Genomic DNA, 24,241 nt, shown 5'->3' with positions numbered 1-24,241 from the left:
ACCCAAGTAAATAGATCTAACGCACGTGGACCAGTTTTTCAATGGCGTTTTTGAAGTCTGTGAATGTTGTGATTACAAATCATTTCGGGGCACCCCTAGGCCCTCAGTCTACGTACAGACAAACACAATGAACGAAAGCTGAGAGGCATGACTGTAAGTTGTTGTTTTGACTTCTACAAATGTCGCCGGTCATTTATGCAAAACAGACTCAAAATTGCTTTTTCACGCAAGTGTAGATGACAGACTATCGAAGGAATGGAATACGCTTACCCAAAGATATAATAGACAGATACTGTCTATTTATATTTATGACTTACCTTAGCCCATATGTCAGAATAAAGAACATGCTTTGCTCTTTTGAATGATGTATGATTTGGCACTGTTCACAGGATTTTAGACCTGTGTCACGAACTGAAAACTGCCTGAACAATCCTTTTCATTGCGGTCAATGCGCATGCGCTAACATGGGGAGATATCGTGAACAAACTAACCCTAACCCTAACCCTTACCCTAACCGTTACCCTAATCCTTACCCTAACCCTAACCCTAACCGGGCCCATGGTTCGTTCGGTCAAAGGGTCGTTGGCACATGCGCATTGAACGCAATGAGAAGGATTGTTCAGGAGGTTTCAGTTCGTGATCGACACCTGCCCCCGGACGGTGATTTTTCAATAATACCGTCAAAAAGGTCACCCTATTTTGGCCGTAAAAAGCGCCCAAATGCGGTCAATTTCTAACCTGTGTCGTGTGTTCGAAGGAGTACATCTCAGCGATGCCATTGCCTTTGCCTTGCAACCTCAAAGAAATATATTTTAATAACCCGCTAAATGAACGATTTGTCAGTGTGCAATAAAAGCCGGAGATTTGCTTCGTTTCTTTGCTGTGACACAAAACCAAAACCAACTATAGATCTGCGGTGACATTGTGAGGTCTGTTTCGACATTGCAATGAAGTTGCGTGGATCTTCGGACGATGATTCCCGTTCGGTCTTTGAAAAGGTTCAACATGTGTCCTTGGGATCGATGTTTTTCGGTAAACTTCTTCGTATCCTTGACATTGCTTTTAACTTGAACAGATCCAGATCGGCTTGGGTTGTTGATCGCCTACACAGATCTATATGAACAAGTTGACTCGACACGTCAAACCGCCGAATCCGTGCCCTCTCGTCGGTCCTACCCCTAAATCCCTTACCAGCCTCAGACCCCATCCCACCAATCTAACCTCACTGGCACAACATGTGTGTTTATCCCTACCTCATGTGTGTGTGTGTGTGTGTGTGTGTGTGTGTGTGTGTGTGTGTGTGTGTGTGTGTGTGTGTGTGTGTGTGTGTATACGTATGTGTGAGCTGGGGTGAACGAGGGCGGGGGTGCACTTGGTGCACGAGCACCCCTCCGACAAAGAAGAAAAAAACCAAGTCGCGTGAAGCGATATAGTCAAGCTGTCGGCATAAAAGGAACAGATCAAGTTAACACCAAAAAAACAGTCATCACCGAGACTATATCAAAGACATAAGACATAAGACATAAGACTTTATTTCAACCATGTGCAGTACACTAGGGACATGTTTTGGCCAGAGTACAATCAATCAATCCATACACGCCCTTCCAAACATCGCTTGCAATCTCAGTCACACACACGCTCACGCACGCCCGCATACATTCCCCACACAAAACCCACAACAGCACACACGCGCAAGCATGCTCCTCCTTAACAAAACGTGTTTAACCATCAATTGTACATATGCGTAAGATAAACAGTATAGAAGTATCAGTAAGAATTATATATGTATCAGACATCAGTTATGACGACAATAACTAAAATCACAGATCCTTAATAATTTTAAAACCAAAACATGTATTACAATACTACACTGGGTAGGTGAACTTTAAGAAATAAGGTATTTAAAGGCTTGACGGCTGTGTCTCACAACAAAATACCAGGACATAAACCTTGAGTAAAAGCTCAATTTTAACTAAGAACGGCAGTTAGAGGACTTAAGGAGCCAGGACACGCACTGCACTTGGATAAAAACTGTCTCTGAAACGCGTGGTGCGTGTCCTGATCGAGCGAAAACACCTGCCCGAGGGTAGGGGCCGGAACAACTTGTAAGCAGGGTGCGAGTTGTCTGCCAGAATCTTTTTGACCTTCTGAGCGCTTCGGGATGTGTATATGGAGGCAATGGAGGGAAGCTCGCAACCCACAATCTTGGAAGCTGTTCGTACAACTCTGCTTAGGTTGATCTGCTCTGCCTCAGTAGCCCTACTGAACCAGACAGTGATGGAAAAAGACAAGATGCTTTCAATCGTAGCCCTATAGAACTGGATTAAGATTTCTTGCTTCAAGCCGAATTTTTTTAACTGGCGTAGAAAGTAAATGCGCTGCTGGGCCTTTTTGATTATTTGATTTGAGTTTAGCTCCCACGTGAGGGTATTAGAAAGAGTGGTGCCCAGAAATTTGAAGTGTTCGACAGTGTCGACATTTTGATTTTTGATTGATAGAGGAGTCAGAGGGGTCTTTTTTTTCCTGAAATCTACAATCATTTCTTTAGTCTTTTGAACATTAAGTTGTAGGTTGTGAGCATCGCACCAGTCGACCATAGCCCTAATCTCTTCTCTATAAGCAGACTCGTCAGAGTTGCGAATTAGTCCCTCAATAGTTGTGTCATCAGAAAACTTTAAAAATAAGACAGAATCATGGTTTGAAACGCAGTCATTAGTAAAAAGGGTGAACAAAAGAGGTGACAGCACGCAGCCTTGTGGAGCACCTGTGTTCAGTGTGAGTGGGGCAGAGAACATGTTATTAATCTTGACAACCTGAGTTCTATTTAACAGAAAGTCTAGTGTCCATTTACACAATGTATCAGGAACCTTGAGTTTTTGCAACTTTTCAAACAGCTGGTATGGCACAATGGTGTTGAATGCAGAGCTGAAGTCCAGAAAAAGTATGCGGGCATACGAGTTGGCAGATTCAAGGTGCTGAAGGACTGAGTGCAATGCTAAAGCTACTGCGTCGTCCACAGATCTATTGGTCCGATAAGCAAATTGTAGCGGGTCTAATACATGGTCGGTAGCTGTCTTAATGTACTTCAGTACAAACCGTTCAAAGACTTTCATCACCACTGACGTCAGAGCAACGGGTCTGTAATCGTTCAACGATGACACCGTACTCTTCTTTGGAACAGGAATGATGGTGGACAATTTAAAACAGGTTGGGACTTTGCACTGTTGTAAAGAGTCGTTAAAAATATCAGTAAAAACTGGGGCAAGCTGATCAGCACAGTTCTTTAGAGTCGCTGTAGAGACATTGTCGGGGCCAGCTGCCTTCCTCGCGTTTTGCTTCTTAAAAAGAGATCGCACTTCCGGTTCTACCACAACAAACGGTGGAGGGTGAGTAGCATCCGATCTGACCAGCGAGTCAGGAACTGGGTTGGTGTTCAGCCTGTCGAACCTTGCGTAAAAGTTATTTAGCTTATCGGGGAGAGAGGGGTCGTCCGGGCGGGTCGTCTGTTTCGACTAACCACACGAACAAAACAAGACTAGTCACGCTCGTCTCCGCGTAGCGCGCGAACGCAGTACTTATTTTCTTATTTATTTTTTTTTTTTACTGAATTCTGAGCACATTTTTACTGTAAACATGACATATGGATATGTTTTTGAAATCAGGAGGAATACGATGCAATTATTGTTGGTTGTCCCCGTCAGTTGAAAGCCTCTTACACGGATTTGACTGAATGCTTAGTGGTTATACAGACGCATCTCCTGAGATCTTGGACACCTTCATCGTCAAAAGGGCCTACTGCGCCGCAGGAGAGCGAGAAATACTCACAAAATGCATTAAAAACAGCTTGTCCAGAGAACAATCGTAGTCGATGATGTACCGATAAGGGCGTGTGTACCAAGCACGCCTGTAACTTCACATGAGCATAGCCTGAACATGGCAGTGCTGGTCGGACAGACTGGGATTTTAACGATTGCTAGTTTGACTTCTGTTTTAGTTAAGAGAGCCGGCACCAACGAGCACACACATTCAAACACATTCGATTTTAATGACAACTTTAATGAGCAAACGAATGAACTAATACGCTGCCGAGCTGCAATTCAATCCCATAGTCCGGACTTCATCGAATATTACTTGACCAAAATTTCAATTTATTTGGTTGAAAAATGAGGGCGTGACAGTGGGGTCTCAACTTTCACAAACAGCTGGATATAACGTCATCAAATATATTTATCGAAAAAATGAAAAACACGTCTGGGGATATTAATTTATACACAGGAACTCTCATGTGAAATTTCATGAAGATCGGCCGTCCAGTAGTTTTTTGAATCGATGTATATACACACACACACACACACACACACACACACAAACACACACATCACGACCCTCGTCTCGATTCCCCGTGTATGTTAAATCATATAGTCAAAACTTGACTAAATGTAAAAAGAGAGAGAGAGATAGAGAGAACAAGAGAGAGCGTAGCCTAAATCTGAGTGTGTATGCGTAGTTGTCACTGGATGTGTGTTTGTGTGTGTGTGTGTGTGTGTGTGTGTGTGTGTGTGTTAGTGTTAGTGTGTGTGTTAGTGTGTTCATGTGTGTGTGTGTGTGTGTGTGTTTGTGTAAGAGAGAGAGAAGGAGACACATACATACAAATTTACACACACACACACACACACACACCCACACACACACACACACACACACACACACACACACACACACATAAACAAACAGACACATAAACAAAGTCGCGTAGATGCGCAAGACCGCTTCGCAGTGCTAAAATCGACGCCCACTGTTACTTTCAAGATCGTTGTCCCAAACTGTCTCTCTTTCACTGATTTCGCAAAAGTTCGCTTTCTCACACTCAAAACAACAGAGACAAAGACACATGCACGCACACACACGAACATACACACACACCTGTACGCACGCGCAAAACAAACAACTCCCACACGAAGGCATACACACACATATACACACGACCGCACACACACACACACAAACACACTCGCGAGCGATGTTTTCAGTGTCTGCGGGTGGCGGACGCATGCCCCCGATCAGTGTGCGTGTGTGGCTCTGACTGTGTATGTGGCTGTGTATGTTTGCGTGTGTGTGCGTGTGTGTGTGTGTGTGTGTGTGTGTGTGTGTGTGTGTGTGTTTTACGTTGCTTGTTTGCTTCGATATTTTTTACTGACTGACATAGGTCTGCATGTCTCTGATATCTTTTTGTGCCATATCCACACAGACACACGCAGACACACGCAGACACACACACACACACACACACACACACACACACACACATGTTGTACTCGCCTTTGGCTAGTGATTCTGAAAATGTACTAGCCAAAGAGCAACCTTTACTAACCAAACCAACAATTTGTTTCAGCAACTTTTCTCGCATTTGGCGAGTAGATTAACATTTCTACTAGCCAGTTACATGTTTCTAAGGCCTGCATACATCCAGTAAAATTAATGTATCTATCTAGCAAATGCGTGCATTTTTCACTTCTGTCATTGGCGAAAGGGTAGGACGAAGCGAAAAGAAAGACGTGGTAAATAGTTGCAAAAAAAAAAAAAAAAAGGGCAACAAGCGTTTTGGATGTTTGTCCGATCCCGATTGTTGGGATATGTGCCAGTTACCTAAAAGGGGGTAACTAGAAGGGGGTAACTTTTGCAAACGGCTATGTTTCCGAACTGTTTGGTGGAAGCACAGGTGCCTGGAATACCCTGGATCGGCCTTTAGCTCACACGCGTTTCTCCCAAATCAGTGTCGTCCGTTTGTTCTCCTGGAAACAGACACCATCAAATTATTGTTATTGTACAGATAACTTTCCTTACGTTTTATCACAAACATGTACCATTAAATAGAATTAAACAAAGCACATTGAATAGTGAATAAAGACACACACACACACACACACACACACACACACACACACACACGTACACACACGTACACACACACACACACACACGTACACACACACACACACACACACACACACACACACACACATATTGGCTTCTGCTTTAAAATGGGTCATAGGTCAGAAAAAAGCCAGGTACATGTTGTCTGCATTAGGGGCCGCTCTCTGGTCACTTTGAGTTTCTGGAAAGGATGATAATACCACCGAAACGACCACCGGAAGAAAGACAAACAAACAAACAAACATACACACTTTGACGCACACGAAACTCACTTTCGCCGAAACGACCAACAGAAGAAAGACGAAAAAACTAAAAACTTGAAACATACACACTTTGATGCACACGAAACTCACTTTCACCGAAACGACCACCAAGAAGACAGACGAACAGATAAACATACACACTTTGATGCACACAGACAAACAAACAAACAAACATACACACTTTGATACACACAGACAAACAAACAAACAAACATACAGACACACTTTGATGCACACGAAACTCACTTTTATCAAAACGACCACCAGAAGACAGACGAACAAACAAACAAACAAACAGACAAACAAACACACAAACACACAAACAAGCAGACAAACAAACAGGCAAACGAACAAACAAACAAACATATACACTTTGACGCACACGAAACTCATTTTCACCGAAACGACCACCAGAAGACAGACAAACAAACAAACAGACAAACAAACAGACAAACAAACAAACATACACACTTTGACCCACACGAAACTCACTTTCACAAACGAATGCCCTGAAGCACTGGCACTTCTTATCGTTCCACTGACACCCCCACCTCCTGTCCGCCCCCTGGTAGATCTCCACGCAGTCTTCGAAGTCCGACCTCGCGATGTCCGGCTGTCTGGGTGAGGTGATCCAGCTGGTGTAGGTCGCTTCTTGACCGGAGCTTGACCACTTGAACTGGGACTCGTTGTCCCGGTCGCTCAGCCCGATCCATGCACTGCGCGCGAAGTACTCGGAATGCTGGCAGTAAGGGCGTCTCTCACGGGTGACCATCCTTGGGTGTGTCGCTGAAATCGAAATGAGAAAAGCATTAAGTCGGTCCTGTATTCAGCCCGAAGTCGACTTCGCCAAGACATTGCAAAGTCTTTTTACCGAAAACTCAGTGCTAAAGCTTCGTGCGGGCACCTATATTCAGCATAAGTCTATGTGCTCATCTAAATCAAACATGCATCTATGTAGCCTATTCATTCAAAGTCAGTAACAGTCTCTAAGGACTCACTTGGTCAGCATCAGCCTACATATGAACTCACCTCAAGTCTTATGTTCTCACAAAAAAACTCCCGTCGCGATATAACCTTCGTGGTTGAAAACGACGTTAAACACCAAATAAAGAAAGTAAAGACAAAAAAACTAACAAAAGTATGTGAACTCACCTTATCTTAAGTCTTATGTTCTCACAAAAAAACTAACGTAAGTCTATGTACACACCTAAAGTAAGCATACGCCTATGTAATAATAATCACCTAAATTCAGCATGAGAGTATAAAGTCAGCATAAGTTTATATATAAGCATACATGTATATGCTCACCTAAAACTAGCATACGGCCATGTAAGGCCAGCATCAACCAATGAACTCACGTAAAGTCACTATAAGTATAAGTCTATTATCTCACCAAAATGCAGCACAAGGCTACGTGTATACTCGTCTAGGTCTGTAAGCTCAGAATACTTTTATGTTCTCACCTAAAGTCAGCATATTCTCAGCGTAAGTCCATGAAATCACGAAAAGTCAGAAAAGGCCAACGTTCTAGTAAACAAAGGGAAGTAAGCACTGTAAATGCATACGACATATTATGTAATAGAGTGAGTGGGAGTTGTGCGGAACCAGTCTCCTGGCGAGTAAGAAGCCTTTAAAAGAACAAGCGACTTTCTCTTTCCCAGCTTTGTTTGTTTGTTTGTTTGCTTAACGCCCAGCCGACCACGAAGGGCCATATAAGGGCGGTGCTGCTTTGACATATAACGTGCGCCAAAAACAAGACAGAAGTCGCAGCACTGGCTTCATGTCTCACCCAGTCACATTATTCTGACACCGGACCAACCAGTCCTAGCACTAACCCCATAATGCCAGACGCCAGGCGGAGCAGCCACTAGATTGCCAATTTTAAAGTCTTAGGTATGACCCGGCCGGGGTTCGAACCCACGACCTCCTGATCACGAAAAACCGAGATCCCTTCGTGTACACTACATTGGGGTGTGCACGTTAAAGATCCTGGCAAAATTGTATAGGCATAGATAAAAAAAATGTCCATCAAAATACCCGTGTGACTTGGAATAATAGGCCGTGAAAAGTAGCATATCAATCAATCAATCAATATGAAGCTTATATAGCGCGTATTCCGTGGGTACAGTTCTAAGCGCTTGGCCGAAATGGCTGCGATCTGCTGGTCGATGTGAATGCGTGATGATGTATTGTGTAAAAAAATTCCATCTCACACGGCATAAACAGATCCCTGCGCCTTGAGTCCGAGTCTGAAGATAAGCGCGCGATATAAGAGGGCCCCAAAGGGGGGGGGGGGGGTATCATCACGATCACGGGAAGGGAAATTTTAGCTTTCACGATCACAGTTACCTTGATTTTTGTTTTCACGATCACAAACACCTTGACGAATAGAGGATCATAGAGTGATACAGCTGTGAAAAATGTACGTTGAAAATAAAATGCTTTGCAATAATGCCCATCACGATCACGAAAACAAATGACGATCACGATCACGAGACTTGAGTTTTTTTGTCATCACGGATCACGGGCAAAGTCCCATCACGATCACAGAAATGGAAATTTCGGCAATCACGGTCACAGAAAGGTTAAAAAACACGCCAATCACGATCACGATTTTAAACCCTTTGGGGCCCTCATATAAGATATAAGACTTCATATAACATCACGGGGCGGACGCCTTACCACTAGGCCAACCGTGCCGGTCTCTCTCCCAGGTCCAATGAGACTGCTTCTCACTTACTCTATCACATTATGTCTTTGGCATTCATAGTGCTTACTTCCCTTTGTTTATCAGATCTGTACATAGCATTCTGCGTCATTTGTTTAAAGGCTGCCCTTTTCGTAGCGTTCATTAATTAATTCCTATTGTTTAAATGTGCCAATAATGTTATAAAACTGTACCTAAGGGGATATAATAACGATTGGCTGTAGCTTTCGAACACAGAAAAAAAATATTTCAGTATTGCAAAGTGGTTTTGATAGTGTCGAATGTAAACAGAATAGTCTCAAAGTGAAAGTAGATGTTGTCCGGAAATTGCGAAGTTAACAAGAAAACAGAAAAGCGTGCTTTCCTGCTTAGCACAATACGCTATCGCGCTAATCTGGCGTGTCAATATCACTACGTTTTGCACGTGGAAGGTGAGCGATTTCCTTCACGCGGGGATTGACGAAGCTGTACTGTCTGTGTTGACGGTCTAAAAATAGCCCAAGTCCTGGAGAACTGTTGCTAAACATAGCAATAAAGAATTAATTATTTCTCGTAATTGGTAAGGACTTCAAACCTAAAACTTTGCAGGAAGCTTAATTTATACATCCCCGCAACGATGGGAAAAGCCCTGGAAGTAATTAAACTAATTAAATAGGACTACGTCAGCCTTTAAGATTAAGCCAATAAAGGAACAAGTCAATCAACACCATGTGTCTATGTACTCACCAGGGGTCAACAGGTTTGCCACAAACATGTTCTCACTGGAACTGGAGATTTCCACGAGGTAACCTTGCAAAGCCTCGCAGTGGGTCTGCAAATAATGCATCATTAATTAAGATTGGTAATTGCTTTTCTCCTATACCCACCGTATTTCAGTAAATGTGTGTGTGTGTGTGTGTGTGTGTGTATGTGTGTGTGTGTGTGTGTGTGTGTGTGTGTGTGTGTGTGTGTGTGTGTGTGTGTGTGTGTGTGTGTGTGTGTGTGTGTGTGTGTGAAAGAGTTCTTTCCAACATCTACTGAATGTTTTAAATTAATCATTAGTTTTACATTCCACCACTCCAAAGAAACTGTCTTAGAAACTTAGTGCGTCCAAGGACCCGCTCTTTTAAAGTTTAATGCGTCCCGACACCCGCGAGTACCCCCTCCATAAGTTTCTAGTACATGTTTTCGGCTTCTAGTGCCTATAGGACGCAGGGATGCGCACTTTTGGGAGCTCTGTAGAGGTTAGCGCTTGACCTAGTGTACGAGAGGGAGCTCTGTAGAGGTTAGCGCTTGACCTAGTGTACGAGAGGGCGCTCTGTAGAGGTTAGCGCTTGACCTAGTGTACGAGAGGGAGCTCTGTAGAGGTTAGCGCTTGACCTAGTGTATGAGAGGGAGCTCTGTAGAGGTTAGCGCTTGACCTAGTGTACGAGAGGGAGCTCTGTAGAGGTTAGCGCTTGACCTAGTGTACGAGAGGGAGCTCTGTAGAGGTTAGCGCTTGACCTAGTGTACGAGAGGGAGCTCTGTAGAGGTTAGCGCTTGACCTAGTGTATGAGAGGGAGCTCTGTAGAGGTTAGCGCTTGATCTAGTGTATGAGAGGGAGCTCTGTAGAGGTTAGCGCTTGACCTAGTGTATGAGAGGGAGCTCTGTAGAGGTTAGCGCTTGACCTAGTGTATGAGAGGGAGCTCTGTAGAGGTTAGCGCTTGACCTAGTGTACGAGAGGGAGCTCTGTAGAGGTTAGCGCTTGACCTAGTGTACGAGAGGGAGCTCTGTAAGAGGTTAGCGCTTGACCTAGTGTACGAGAGGGAGCTCTGTAGAGGTTAGCGCTTGACCTAGTGTACGAGAGGGAGCGGCTCGCAAAACGAGGGAGCGGCTCGCAAAACGAGGCAGGGGTAAAGGGGCTAGCCAGTCGATGATACTGTTGTTGCATTGGAAAGGGATATTTTGGGTTTCTCCTTGAGAACAAAAGGTACATTAATTTGCCAAGTAAGGGAGCGGGGGGGTTATTTCGGAACCTAAGACCCCCCCCCCCCCACTCCCTTTCCTCCTCTCCGATCCAGCCCTGCTGACCTAAACAGGCCTCGGGCATATCTGTCCCTTTCTCGCCACAAAGCGACTACGTGATCTACATGTTGTTGTTCGTTTCTTGTGTGTAAATACACAAACATTCTTGCACACTACAATAGAGTCCGGAAATAACTCTATCGAGTTAGTATGGGTTGTGACAGAGTGATTTAATATTATTACTTTTAATGAAGCAAGCTTTCCACACGTGCTCCTTGTCAACGTGTTTCAGACACACCCTTTGCTATATATAGTCACTGGTCTACATTGTTGTCACGCGGGAAAGTTTGACCGTCAAAAACCAATAATTACAACCCATTCAAACCTGACAGAGTGATTTCCGAACATTGTCTATTACAGCGACAAAGAAATAGGTCATGGACTATAACACGATTGTTACACGACACTTGAGATTGCCACAAGTTCTCAAATGTCGTATAGTTGTGTTCTTTTATTCTACGTCGCCCCTCTTCGCAGCAACAGAAAACAACTCGTCAAATTGAGTTCGAGGATTTATTCAGCATTCAATACATACAACTGCACACCGTAGCAGAACTCAAATAGAAGCTTTTTAACATTCAAATCGCGCTGGCATATATAGTAAATAGTCAATCTCGAGAATATTCCAGACCGAACATGATACAACTACATTATATACGAACCGCCCATGGACTAGAACAGTGACGTTCTCTGTGACGTACATCAAAAGCGCCGACGCACTTAATCCGAACGAACGCCACGAACTCACACTAAAAACAGCGTGGTAAACAACTTGTTTTGACAGGACTAGAAAGTTCACCTGCATTCTCGTCCAAGCATAAATATTGTGTTTACAAAATATAATATCGGTACTTTCCCACAAAGTACAAATAAGTCAACTACATGCAACACACAAAACTGAACCAAAGCTCAGCAACGGTAGCGTTTCCTAACAACGATATCTCAGCAAGAGTAGTCACTCTTTTACAACCCATTCAAACCCGACAGAGTTATTTCCGAACATTGTCTATTACAGCGACAAAGAATTATGTAGGTCATTGACTATAAAACGATATCTCACCTTTGCCTCCTCCCAGTTTCCCAGCATGCTCGGCACGATGTAGCAATGACCATCATACGAGCGCCAGCCATCCGGACAGTTGGGATCTGCACAATTACATTGAAACGGTTATCATCGTCATTTTCGTCGACGTCGACATCGTCATCATTGTCGACAGCCATGCATTACACATCCTTTTCTCAAAAGGAAGCGAAGAGGCATACTACTACATGTACTACTGCTACTACTAGCTGCTACTGCTACTACTGCTGCTGCTACTACTACTGCTGCTTCTACTACTACTGCTACTACTCACTACTACTACTCACTACTACTACTACAAGAACAATCAATCAATCAATGAGTCTTATATCGCGCATATTCCGTGGGTACAGTTCTAGGCGCTCTGCAGTGATGCCGTGTGAGATGAAATTTTATACGGCCAGTAGATTGCAGCCATTTCGGCGCATATTTACCTTTCACGGCCTATTATTCCAAGTCACACGGGTATAGGTAGACAATTATTAACTGTGCCTAAGCAATTTTGCCAGGAAAGACCCTTTTGTCAATCGTGGGATCTTTAACGTGCACACCCAATGTAGTGTACACGGGGGGAAGGTTCGGACACCGAAGAGAGTCTGCACACAAAGTTGACTCTGTGAAATAAATTTCCGCCGAACCTGGGATCGAACTCACGCTGACAGCGGCCAACTGAATACAAATCCAGCGCGCTACCAACTGAGCTATACCCCCGCCCCAATTACTACTCTACTACTACTGCTACTACTAATAACGCAACCAACACCGATATCCACACACTACCACCACCACTGACTACTACTTTTTTTACTACTACTACGACGACGATGACGGCGACTACTCAGTACTACTTCAGCACCAACACTATTACAGGTACCACCAACGCCACTACAACCGTATACGGGTTGGAGAGATAACGCGGGTTGTCCGCTCCGTTCTTTACCTCACACTGAGTATTGTTGTTAAAATAAAAGAAAGAATGATTAAAAAAAATATAAACAGAAAAACAAACAAGTGAACAAACATCTCCTTCAATCACGAGTTTCATGTACTAACCTTGCGTGGGTTTTTCGTGAATCCGTGTGCTCTCGACCTTAAAAAAAATAAAGGTTTAGAGACGTCACACAAAAAGGACGAACGAAAAGCTATACACTTAAACACACACACACACTTAAACACACACACACACACACACAAACACACTTAAACACACACACTTAAACACACACACACATATTCACAGAGACACGCGCGCGCACACACTCACTCACACACTTGCACACAGACACATACACACGTACATGTACATACAAACACACAGACAGGTACACACACACACACACACACACACACACACATCCACACCCACGACACACACACGCAAACACACACACACACACACACGTACACACACACACACACACACACACACACACACACACACACACACACACACAGGCAGACAAACAGACAAACAGACAGACAAGAAACTTACGTTGGTGCCGACCGCAAGCATCACAAGACAAACTAAAGCGACTTTGGTCCACATGTTGTCCTGTCTTCAAGATAATGTGACTGCAGGCAAGCTTTCAACAAACAAATCTCTTCATCCGCACTTGTCCAACGACCAAAGGATTAAATACCTTTCATGACGGATCTAACATCACGTGGGATGCAGAATAATATATCCGGTATAAATGTATCAGTAAGGAAGCCTGGCGTTGTCTGTGAAAGAAACGACTGCATGGTCATGTCCTCTGTTTGTTCCGCTTGAAATCTGTCAACACTTGAAAAAGAATCCGTAACTGCATCGTCAGACCCGCCCCCTGGTATCTTGTTTGGCAGACGTTAAAGGCAAAATCCTTTTAGGATAAGGATTAGGATAAGATTCAGATAGTCCTGTGAAAATTCGGGCTGCCTTCTCCCTGGGGAAAGCGAGCTGCCATACAGTACACGGCACTACCCTTTTTAGATTTAGTCAAGTTTTGACTAAATATTTTAACATAGAGGGGGGAATCGAGACGAGGGTCGTGGTGTGTGTGTGTGTGTGTGTGTGTGTGTGTGTGTGTGTGTGTGTGTGTGTGTGTGTGTGTGTGTGTGTGTGTCTGTGCGTGTGTGTGTGTAGAGCGATTCAGACTAAACTACTGGACCGATCTTTATGCAATTTGACATGAGAGTTCCTGGGAATGAAATCCCCGGAATTTTTTTCTTTTTTTCGATAAATACCTTTGATGACGTCATATCCGGATTTTTGTAAAAGTTGAGGCGGCACTGTCACACCCTCATTTTTCAATCAAATTGATTGAAATTTTGGCAAAGCAATCTTCGACGAAGGCCGGACTTTGGTATTGCATTTCAGCTTGGTGGTTTAAAAACTAATGAATGAGTTTGGTCATTAAAAATCGGAAACTTGTAATTAAAATTATTTTTTTATTAAACGATCCAAAAACAATTTCATCTTATTCTTCGTCATTTTCTGATTCCAAAAACATATACATATGTTATATTTGGATTACAAACACGCTCTGAAAATTAAAAATATGAAAATTATGATTAAAATTAATTTTCCGAAATCGATTTAAAAACAATTTCATCTTATTCCTTGTCGGTCCCTGATTCCAAAACCATATAGATATGATATGTTTGGATTTAAAACAAACTCAGTAAGCTAAAAAGAATAGACATACAGAAAAGAGAGAATACTACATTGCTTGCTGTGTCGTACCAGATGTAGTATTCTGTTCATCCTACATACTGTACTTTAGTGTATTTTACTGAAAATGTCCTGCATTCGAGGCAGTTAAATTGAAGACGCTTGTTTTGGAACCTCGATCTCTTCTAAAGCCTCGTGCAATTTATTACGTCAAAGCAAAGAAACGTCACTCTGAAAGTGTGGCGTGACGTGTTAGTTCTAAAGATTCATCGAGGGTAATTAGCGAGCGCAATTTGTGTTTCTATTATGACGTTTGTCTCGGTGACTTTGGCATCATAAGCAGTGGAAAAACAGGTCCCTGCCAGACTTGCTTGACATGACCTCATTTACATGATATACACACGTGTGATTTGAACGATTATTATCTCACGGGTGTCTCTCTCACGTATGTAGGATAAAGCGTGTTACTCTGCATGGCTTGTCGATTTCACTGCCTTTGCCACGAGCGGTGGACTGACGAAACTACGAGTATGTGGTCTTGGTGAAAAAAGCAGTGCGTTCAGTTTCATTCTGTGAGTTCGGCAGCTTGACTAAATGTTGTTATTTCGCCTTACGCGACTTGATCTTTCTTTTTTCGTGCATGCGTGTATTCATGTTTCCAAACCCTTAGACTTTTGCTGTGAACTTGGGTTCTTTATCGTGCGCATGCGTGCACACGGGGTGTTCGACTCACAATCTAAGATCTCGCCACGCTTTTTTTTATATTTAGTCAAGTTTTGACTAAATATTTTAACATCGAGGGGGAATCGAAACGAGGGTCGTGGTGTATGTGCGTGCGTGTGTGTGTGTGTGCGTGTGTGTGTAGAGCGATTCAGACTAAACTACTGGACCGATCTTTATGAAATTTGACATGAGAGTTCCTGGGTATGAAATCCCCGAACGTTTTTTTCATTTTTTTGATAAATGTCTTTGATGACGTCATATCCGGCTTTTCGTGAAAGTTGAGGCGGCACTGTCACGCCCTCATTTTTCAACCAAATTGGTTCAAATTTTGGTCAAGTAATCTTCGACGAAGCCCGGGGTTCGGTATTGCATTTCAGCGTGGTGGCTTAAAAATTAATTAATGACTTTGGTCATTAAAAATCGGAAAATTGTAAAAAAAAAAAAAAAATTTATAAAACGATCCAAATTTACGTTTATCTTATTCTCCATCATTTGCTGATTCCAAAAACATATAAATATGTTATATTCGGATTAAAAACAAGCTCTGAAAATTAAATATATAAAAATTATTATCAAAATTAAATTGTCGAAATCAATTTAAAAACACTTTCATCTTATTCCTTGTCGGTTCCTGATTCCAAAAACATATAGATATGATATGTTTGGATTAAAAACACGCTCAGAAAGTTAAAACAAAGAGAGGTACAGAAAAGCGTGCTATCCTTCTTAGCGCAACTACTACCCCGCTCTTCTTGTCAATTTCACTGCCTTTGCCATGAGCGGTGGACTGACGATGCTACGAGTATACGGTCTTGCTGAAAAATTACATTGCGTTCACTTTCATTCTGTGAGTTCCACAGCTACTTGACTAAATATTGTATTTTCGCCTTACGCGACTTGTTTTTTTTATATTTAGTCAAGTTTTGACTAAATATTTTAACATCGAGGGGGAATCGAAACGAGGGTCGTGGTGTATGTGCGTGTGTGTGTGTGTGTGTGTGTCTGTGTGTCTGTGTGTGTGTGTGTGTGTGTGTAGAGCGATTCAGACTAAACTACTGGACCGATCTTTATGAAATTTGACATGAGAGTTCCTGGGTATGAAATCCCCGAACGTTTTTTTCATTTTTTTGATAAATGTCTTTGATGACGTCATATCCGGCTTTTCGTGAAAGTTGAGGCGGCACTGTCACGCCCTCATTTTTCAACCAAATTGGTTGAAATTTTGGTCAAGTAATCTTCGACGAAGCCCGGACTTCGGTATTGCATTTCAGCTTGGTGGCTTAAAAATTAATTAATGACTTTGGTCATTAAAAATCTGAAAATTGTAAAAAAAAAAATAGAAATTTATAAAACGATCCAAATTTACGTTTATCTTATTCTCCATCATTTGCTGATTCCAAAAACATATAAATATGTTATATTCGGATTAAAAACAAGCTCTGAAAATTAAATATATAAAAATTATTATCAAAATTAAATTGTCGAAATCAATTTAAAAACACTTTCATCTTATTCCTTGTCGGTTCCTGATTCCAAAAACATATAGATATGATATGTTTGGATTAAAAACACGCTCAGAAAGTTAAAACAAAGAGAGGTACAGAAAAGCGTGCTATCCTTCTTAGCGCAACTACTACTCCGCTCTTCTTGTCAATTTCACTGCCTTTGCCATGAGCGGTGGACTGACGATGCTACGAGTATACGGTCTTGCTGAAAAATGGCATTGCGTTCAGTTTCATTCTGTGAGTTCGACAGCTACTTGACTAAATATTGTATTTTCGCCTTACGCGACTTGTTTTACATTTAGTCAAGTTTTGACTAAATTTTTTAACATAGAGGGAGAATCGAGACGAGGGTCATGGTGTATGTGTGTGTGTGTATGTGTGTGTGTGTGTGTGTGTGTGTCTGTGTGTGAGTGTGTGTGTGTGTGTGATTGTGTGTCTGTGCGTGTGTGTGTGTAGAGCGATTCAGAGTAAACTACTGGACCGATCTTTATGAAATGTTACATGAAAGTTCCTGGGTATGATATCCCTAGACATGTTTTTCATTTTTTTGATAAATGTCTTTTATGACGTCATATCCGGCTTTTTGTAAAAGTTGAGGCGGCACTGTCACACCCTCAATTTTCAATCAAATTGATTGAAATTTTGGCCAAGCAATCTTCGACGAAGGCCGGACTTCGGTATTACATTTCAGCATGGAGGCTAACAAATTAATTAATGACTTTGGTCATTAAAATCTGAAAATTGTAATTAAAATTATTTTGTTATAAAACGATCCAAAATTACTTTTATTTTATTCTTCATCATGTTCTGATTCCAAAAACATATAAATATGTTATATTCGGATTAAAAACAAGCTCTGAAATTAAAAATATAAACATTATGATTAAAATTAAATTTCCGAAATCGATTTAAAAACTATTTCATCTTAATCCTTGTCGGTTCCTGATTCTAAAAACAACTAGATATGATATGTTTGGATTAAAAACACGCTCAGAAAGTTAAAACGAAGAGAGGTACAGTAAAGCGTGCTATGAAGCACAGCGCAACCGCTACCGCGCCAAACAGGCTCGTCACTTTCACTGCCTTTTGCACTTGCGGCGGACTACGTTCAGTTTCATTCTGTGAGTTCCACAGCTTGACTAAATGTAGTAATTTCGCCTTACGCGACTTGTTAACTTTTGTTGTTTACAATGGGATAAGATCCCCCTCCTCTTGGACACATACCAACATATCAACACCCTGGGCGTTCTCCGTGCGCAGTGGGACCTATGTTTTTGAATTAATTTCTTTGCGGACGCTAGCGTATTTTCGTGTGAAATGTGAATTCATGAAAAACGGTTGAACCGAGGGTCCTGACTTCACTCACGTGACCTCAAGCAGCCAATCGCTCACCTGAGCTCATAAATATTGACTGAAAAAGCTCTCACGAAGTATCTCACCTGACTGAACAGGCCTTTCAATTCGTTTTTCGCTTCCCCTACCCCCCTCCTTTTTAAATTTTCATTTTTCATAATCGTCATACACAGTCGGAGTTTCTCTCCATACCATTTTCACCCAACGGTCTAACTGTGAGGGCGTAAAACCTGGGGCAGGTGTCATAGACTCGCGGTGGTTACACTGACAGTCAGACCACCACTTCGTTATTGTTGGCTCACGTAAGTGTAGCCTATGCGATCATAACTTTGTCTGTCTGTGCGTTTGTGCGTGTGTGTGTGTGTGTGTGTTTGTGTGTGCGTGCGTGTGTGTGTATGTCTGTGGTAGAAACTCTAACATTTGAAGACGTCACATTACATTGACGTCACATTATGACGTAAGAGGGTTAGACGTCACGCGAAGGAAGTACTGAAAGTCTCGGTCATTATTATTTTGAGCGCGCCGAGACTAGTTGGCAGTCGTGTCCTGTAAGTAGGCTACATGCAGACAGACAGATCTAGATCTAGTGTCTCGCTTTCTTGCACAGTTTCACCTATGCTCTTTCTCTGTGTGTGTGTGTGTGTGTGTGTGTGTGTGTGTGTGTGTGTGTGTGTGTGTGTGTGTGTGTGTGAGTGTGTGTGTGTGTGTGTGTGTGTGTGTGTGTGTGTGTGTGTGTGTGTGTGTGTGTGTGTGTGTGTGTGTGTGTGTGTGACGGAGTGATTGAGTTTGTGTTACTGTTTGTCGATTTCTTACGTGAGCCTTGATGGCTTCGCCTCTTGTTGAAGTCTTATATCGCGCGCGTATCTCCAGAATCGGACTCAAGGCGCAGGGATCTATTTATGCCGTGTGAGATGGAATTTTTTACACAATACATCACGCATTCACATCGACCAGCAGATCGCAGCCATTTCGGCGCATATCCTACTTTTCACGGCCTATTATTCCAAGTCACACGGGTATTTTGGTTTGGCTCACGTAAGTGTAGCCTATGCGATGCTAAATTTTGTCTGTCTGTGCGTGCGTGCGTGCGTGCGTGCGTATGTATGTATGTCTGTGGTAGAAACTTTAACATTTGACTGAACACCGAAATACTAATTTTACCTGGTTATTATTCAAGCAACAGCTTCAAAGTATTGAAGCAATGATCAACATTTCGTCGGCACGTATGTAGTTAAAGTGTGTATCCAAAGAAAACGGGTGGTGGGGGGTTTTGGGGGGGTAAAAACAGCTGACTGGTTTGTGTCGTGTGTGGTATGTAGACCAGGTCAGGGGTCAGGGTTAGGTCAGATCGCGTGAAGGATTGTGGTATAGATACAGTTATCACCGAGCTGCAGTTCGCCGATTCGGAGAAGACGATTTCGCATTGTTCGGTTTCGTAGCTCCAGAAAAATAGATAAAGAAGATGCCAAAGGAGATTTCCTACAGATTAATCTGCACAGCGTGTTTCCAGTGTCTGCGCGAGGAAGCGCTGTCGAAAGCGCAGTGTCGATCTGGCCATCTGGCAGTCGTGTCCCCGTAAATAGGCTACAGACAGACACTAGATCTAGTGTCTGTTTCGCACTCTTGCACCGTGTCACCTATGCTTAGCTACTGTGTGTGTATGTGTGACGGAGTGATTGGGTTTGTGTTACTGTTTGTCGATTTCTTACGTGAGCCTTGAAGGCTTCGCTTCTTGTTTATCTATGCCTATACAATTTTGCCAGGAAAGATCCTTTTGTCAATCGTGGGATCTTTAACGTGCACACCCCAATGACCGGCACGGTGGCCTAGTGGTAAGGCGTCCGCCCCGTGATCGGGAGGTCGTGGGTTCGAACCCCGCCCGGGTCATACCTAAGACTTTAAAATTGGCAATCTAGTGGCTGCTCCGCCTGGCGTCTGGCATTATGGGGTTTGTGTTAGGACTGGTTGGTCCGGTGTCAGAATAATGTGACTGGGTGAGACATGAAGCCTGTGCTGCGACTTCTGTCTTGTGTGTGGCGCACGTTATATGTCAAAGCAGCACCGCCTTGATATGGCCCTTCGTGGTCGGCTGGGCGTTAAGCAAACAAACAAACAAACAAACAAACACCCCAATGACTGTGGTGTACACCCGACTGCGGTTGTTCGAACGCGATGCTGATGGAGAGCAGCACTGTAATTAATGGGGGGACTCCCCGTGGCGGCCGTGCGAAGAGGCACTATATTTAATGGGGGGACTCCCCGTGGCCGCGCCAAGAGGCACTGTACTTAATGGGGGGACTCCCCGTGGCCGCGCCAAGAGGCACTATATTTAATGGGGGACTCCCCGTGGCCGCGCGAAGAGGCACTGTAATTAATGGGGGGACTCCCCGTGGCCGCGCCAAGAGGCACTATATTTAATGGGGGACTCCCCGTGGCCGCGCCAAGAGGCACTGTAATTAATGGGGGGACTCCCCGTGGCCGCGCCAAGAGGCACTATATTTAATGGGGGACTCCCCGTGGCCGCGCGAAGAGGCACTGTAATTAATGGGGGGACTCCCCGTGGCCGCGCCAAGAGGCACTATATTTAATGGGGGACTCCCCGTGGCCGCGCCAAGAGGCACTGTAATTAATGGGGGGACTCCCCGTGGCCGCGCCAAGAGGCACTGTAATTAATGGGGGGACTCCCCGTGGCCGCGCCAAGAGGCACTGTAATTAATGGGGGGACTCCCCGTGGCCGCGCGAAGAGGCACTGTAATTAATGGGGGGACTCCCCGTGGCCGCGCGAAGAGGCACTGTAATTAATGGGGGGACTCCCCGTGGCCGCGCGAAGAGGCACTGTAATTAATGGGGGGACTCCCCGTGGCCGCGCGAAGAGGCACTGTAATTAATGGCGGGACTCCCCGTGGCCGCGCGAAAAGGCACTGTAATTAATGGCGGGACTCCCCGTGGCCGCGCGAAGAGGCACTGTAATTAATGGGGGGACTCCCCGTGGCCGCGCGAAAAGGCACTGTAATTAATGGCGGGACTCCCCGTGGCCGCGCGAAGAGGCACTGTAATTAATGGGGGGACTCCCCGTGGCCGCGCGAAGAGGCACTGTAATTAATGGGGGGACTCCCCGTGGCCGCGCGAAGAGGCACTGTAATTAATGGGGGGACTCCCCGTGGCCGCGCGAAAAGGCACTGTCGGTGGACTACGATTTGTTTCTTCTCATAAAACCCTGTTTGTCAGATTACTGCATTTTACTTGTTCAACTGCAGTTGACCGACTGTGTTATTGGCCCATGAATCCTGCCCCTGATTTCGATCGACTGTTTTCGTGATGCAGCAGTTTGTCAGGAAGACACATCTCATACAACAGGATGCACATGTAACTTTCGGGATGTTTGTTTGTCTGTTTGCTTAACGCCCAGCCGACCACGAAGCGCCATATATCAGGGCGGTCTTTCGGGATGTGTCTTGAACGTAAGATTTCTCAGAAGATTCTCTGCAGCGCATCCGCTTTGCAAATGGAGAGAGAGAGAGAGAGAGAGAGAGAGAGAGAGAGAGAGAGAGAGAGAGAGAGAGAGAGAGAGAGAGAGAGAGAGAGAGAGAGGCATTAGGGTCGCATTTTTTAAGTCCAAGATTGGCGCATGCGCATTGACCGCAATGAGAAGGATTGTTCAGCAGAGGTTTCAGTTCGTGACACCGGCTGATTCCAGCTGTCATATTTTCGTTGGAACACCAAGTGATGAATTCTCAGTGGGACGCACTAACCCCAGCCTATAGAGAGAGTAAGGCCCGCTTTGCTAGAACACACGATAGCTTCCGCACTATACTGTTGGTGGTGGAGGGGGGGGGGGAGGGGTAACGCCAAGAACCAGGAGAGTCTAACAGTATTCAGTAACACTGGCTCAGGGCTGTGCTTTGTGTACACATGTCTGCGAGACTGTCTCCTTCATGGTTTCTGATGCTATTTATAAACTATGACGTCAATATCATTTGTAAACATTGCAGAGCAGGATTTGTGCTGGGAACAGCTGATTCTGTGACAGTGTGCGGCAGCCAAGAGGCATGCATGAAACGGGAACAGTCATGACAATGCAGACAGATCTTCACTATATATATTGATCATGTCCTAAAAAAAAGAGGAGAAGGAAGATGAAAATGTACAAACGCCGCAGCTATATGCTTCATTTCTAGGGGGATGGGTGTGTGTTGGTGTGATTGTTCCTTTGTATATTTTTCATGATTTGTGTTTATACAGTGGATCCCCCTCTTATAAGACACCCCCCGCCCCCCCCCCCCCCCCCCCCCCCCCCCCCAAGTTTAAGACTCCTTCCATTTTAAGACCTTGTTTACTCAGAATGTGTGTTCATAACCTCGTTAATTTACTCCCATTGTAAGACGCCCTCCTGTTTATGACCTGACAGGGCTCCCCACGGACGCCCCTCCTAGTGCATTCCAGAAAATATATATAAGCTCTAGCTGTATATAAAAAGGAATATATAACTCCCTACTTCAGTACTTGCATTGGTCAAATTATTCAGCAAGGAAGCCAGGTGTTACAATCTTTTGAGAAGTTGGCAGGGATAGGTGGCAGGAGATGCTTTGACTGAAGGAGTTGACTCTACCTCCCAATTATTATTAAAAAAAATGTCAGGGGGCCTATAATGTAGTCATGCGCTCTTCGTGGCTTCTTTGTGTAAATCACGTGGAGATAATTACATCTTTACATAGCGTATGGTATGTTATGTAATGTGTATGTGCACATGCATATTTTCAAAAACTCACACATACCTTTTTGCGTTTACCAGTTACTATGCGAAGACACAAGAACAGCAAATGGCACTATCTTCTACACCTATCAAGGCAACTGGCGGACGACAACCAGTGATGCAGGAGTCAGATTTTCTTAATTTCATCTGCAGAGGAGTCAGTGTAAGTCAATAAATCTATAATTTGCACATTGCTGTCTCTGAACCAAATGAAGTGCAAGAGTGAATGATGTTTTATTGTGTGTGTGTGTGTCAGAGTGTGTGTGTGTGCCTGTGTTTTCATTTGTTATTTAGACTATGTAATTAGTTTCAAAGAAATACATGCAGTAGAATGAGTGCAGATGAGTGGTCATATTTTTAATTTGTTTAGTTTTCTATCAAGATCATGTGTATATTTATTTGTATAAGCAAATCGGCTGGGATTGCATAAGCTGCCATTGGTTTGATAATAAATTGTCTCTTTCTTTATTATTGCGTTTTTGCTGCAGAAACAAATGGTTAGAGAACAAGTCAATTATTATTATTAATAAATGAAACAACAAATGCACACAAATATACTCAATTGACAAGAGCATTGTTCAATTTTATTTGATGTAAATCTCAAGACAACAGCCACACATTCTCTCTGAACAGTTCAAGGGGGAAAAACATGAAACTAGTGTCTGGATTCTAAATTTCACTATTCGAGAGATCTAAATAACCCAGAGCCATTGTTGTATTACTTCCACAGGGCATATGGTGTGGCATGCTGCACCATGTTGTCAATGAGCACTCTTGGCTGCTGTCGTACGACCAGGGACCCAGGGTATGCAGTCATGGAAACCTGCTTTGAAGGCTCTACACGATATTGCGATGAGCAAGTACTTCCTGAGAAACATCCCCGACTACTGAAATTTCAGGTACATATAATAACAGTTTTTGATCAGCAAAAAGGACACATTGTAACTCTTTCAGACTTTTTAGACTCAAATAATTTGAATTTGTTATATCTCGATGTACAGCGCTAAGAGCATAGTTAAATTTGTGAAGCGGCGCTATATAAGCTATCTTTATTATTATTATTATTATTATTATTATTATTATAGTTCAAATTAAAGTTAAAATAAACATCAGTTCAGTCAAATTGTGGAAACTGTTAAAAAAAATTTGAGTTGCGGGATAGATTGAATAAAAACTCAAGATGAAGAAAGTCTATAAATACAAAGAAAAAGCATTTTTCCTGTGCTTCT

The 24,241-nt window shown here is 43.4% G+C and overlaps 1 protein-coding gene and 1 non-coding gene across 2 annotated transcripts; one reads left to right on the top strand and one right to left on the bottom strand.

The window, feature by feature from the left end:
• Positions 1-5,307: 5,307 nt before the first annotated feature.
• On the bottom strand, positions 5,308-13,736 carry LOC138968374 (snaclec coagulation factor IX-binding protein subunit A-like). The gene is made up of 6 exons (XM_070340953.1): positions 13,521-13,736; positions 13,082-13,118; positions 12,008-12,093; positions 9,631-9,715; positions 6,690-6,983; positions 5,308-5,792 (listed from the first exon to the last, which is right to left on the bottom strand). Exons 1-6 carry the CDS (start codon positions 13,572-13,574, stop codon positions 5,746-5,748), a joined length of 603 nt encoding a protein of 200 aa, XP_070197054.1. The 5' UTR covers positions 13,575-13,736; the 3' UTR covers positions 5,308-5,745.
• Positions 13,737-20,070: 6,334 nt separating this feature from the next.
• On the top strand, positions 20,071-20,146 carry Trnat-cgu (transfer RNA threonine (anticodon CGU)). Its single transcript has one exon. It is a non-coding gene; the product is annotated as a tRNA-Thr (tRNA).
• Positions 20,147-24,241: the final 4,095 nt, after the last annotated feature.

This window comes from Littorina saxatilis, linkage group LG6 (genome assembly GCF_037325665.1).
Source record: "Littorina saxatilis isolate snail1 linkage group LG6, US_GU_Lsax_2.0, whole genome shotgun sequence".
NCBI lineage: Eukaryota > Metazoa > Mollusca > Gastropoda > Littorinimorpha > Littorinidae > Littorina > Littorina saxatilis.
Note: the sequence above shows the minus strand (reverse complement) of the source record. Positions and strands in the feature narration are given on the sequence as shown.

What these genes read in the sequence shown, in the direction of transcription:
- LOC138968374 (XM_070340953.1), bottom strand. Translation starts at nt 13,574, where the DNA reads ATGTGGACCAAAGTCGCTTTAGTTTGTCTTGTGATGCTTGCGGTCGGC. An exon ending in GGCAAACCTGTTGACCCCTG is followed by an intron (nt 6,984 to 9,630) that starts GTGAGTACATAG and finishes TTTCGATTTCAG; the next exon opens with CGACACACCCAAGGATGGTC. An exon ending in CAGGGCATTCGTTTGTGAAA is followed by an intron (nt 5,793 to 6,689) that starts GTGAGTTTCGTG and finishes GTCTGTTTCCAG; the next exon opens with GAGAACAAACGGACGACACT.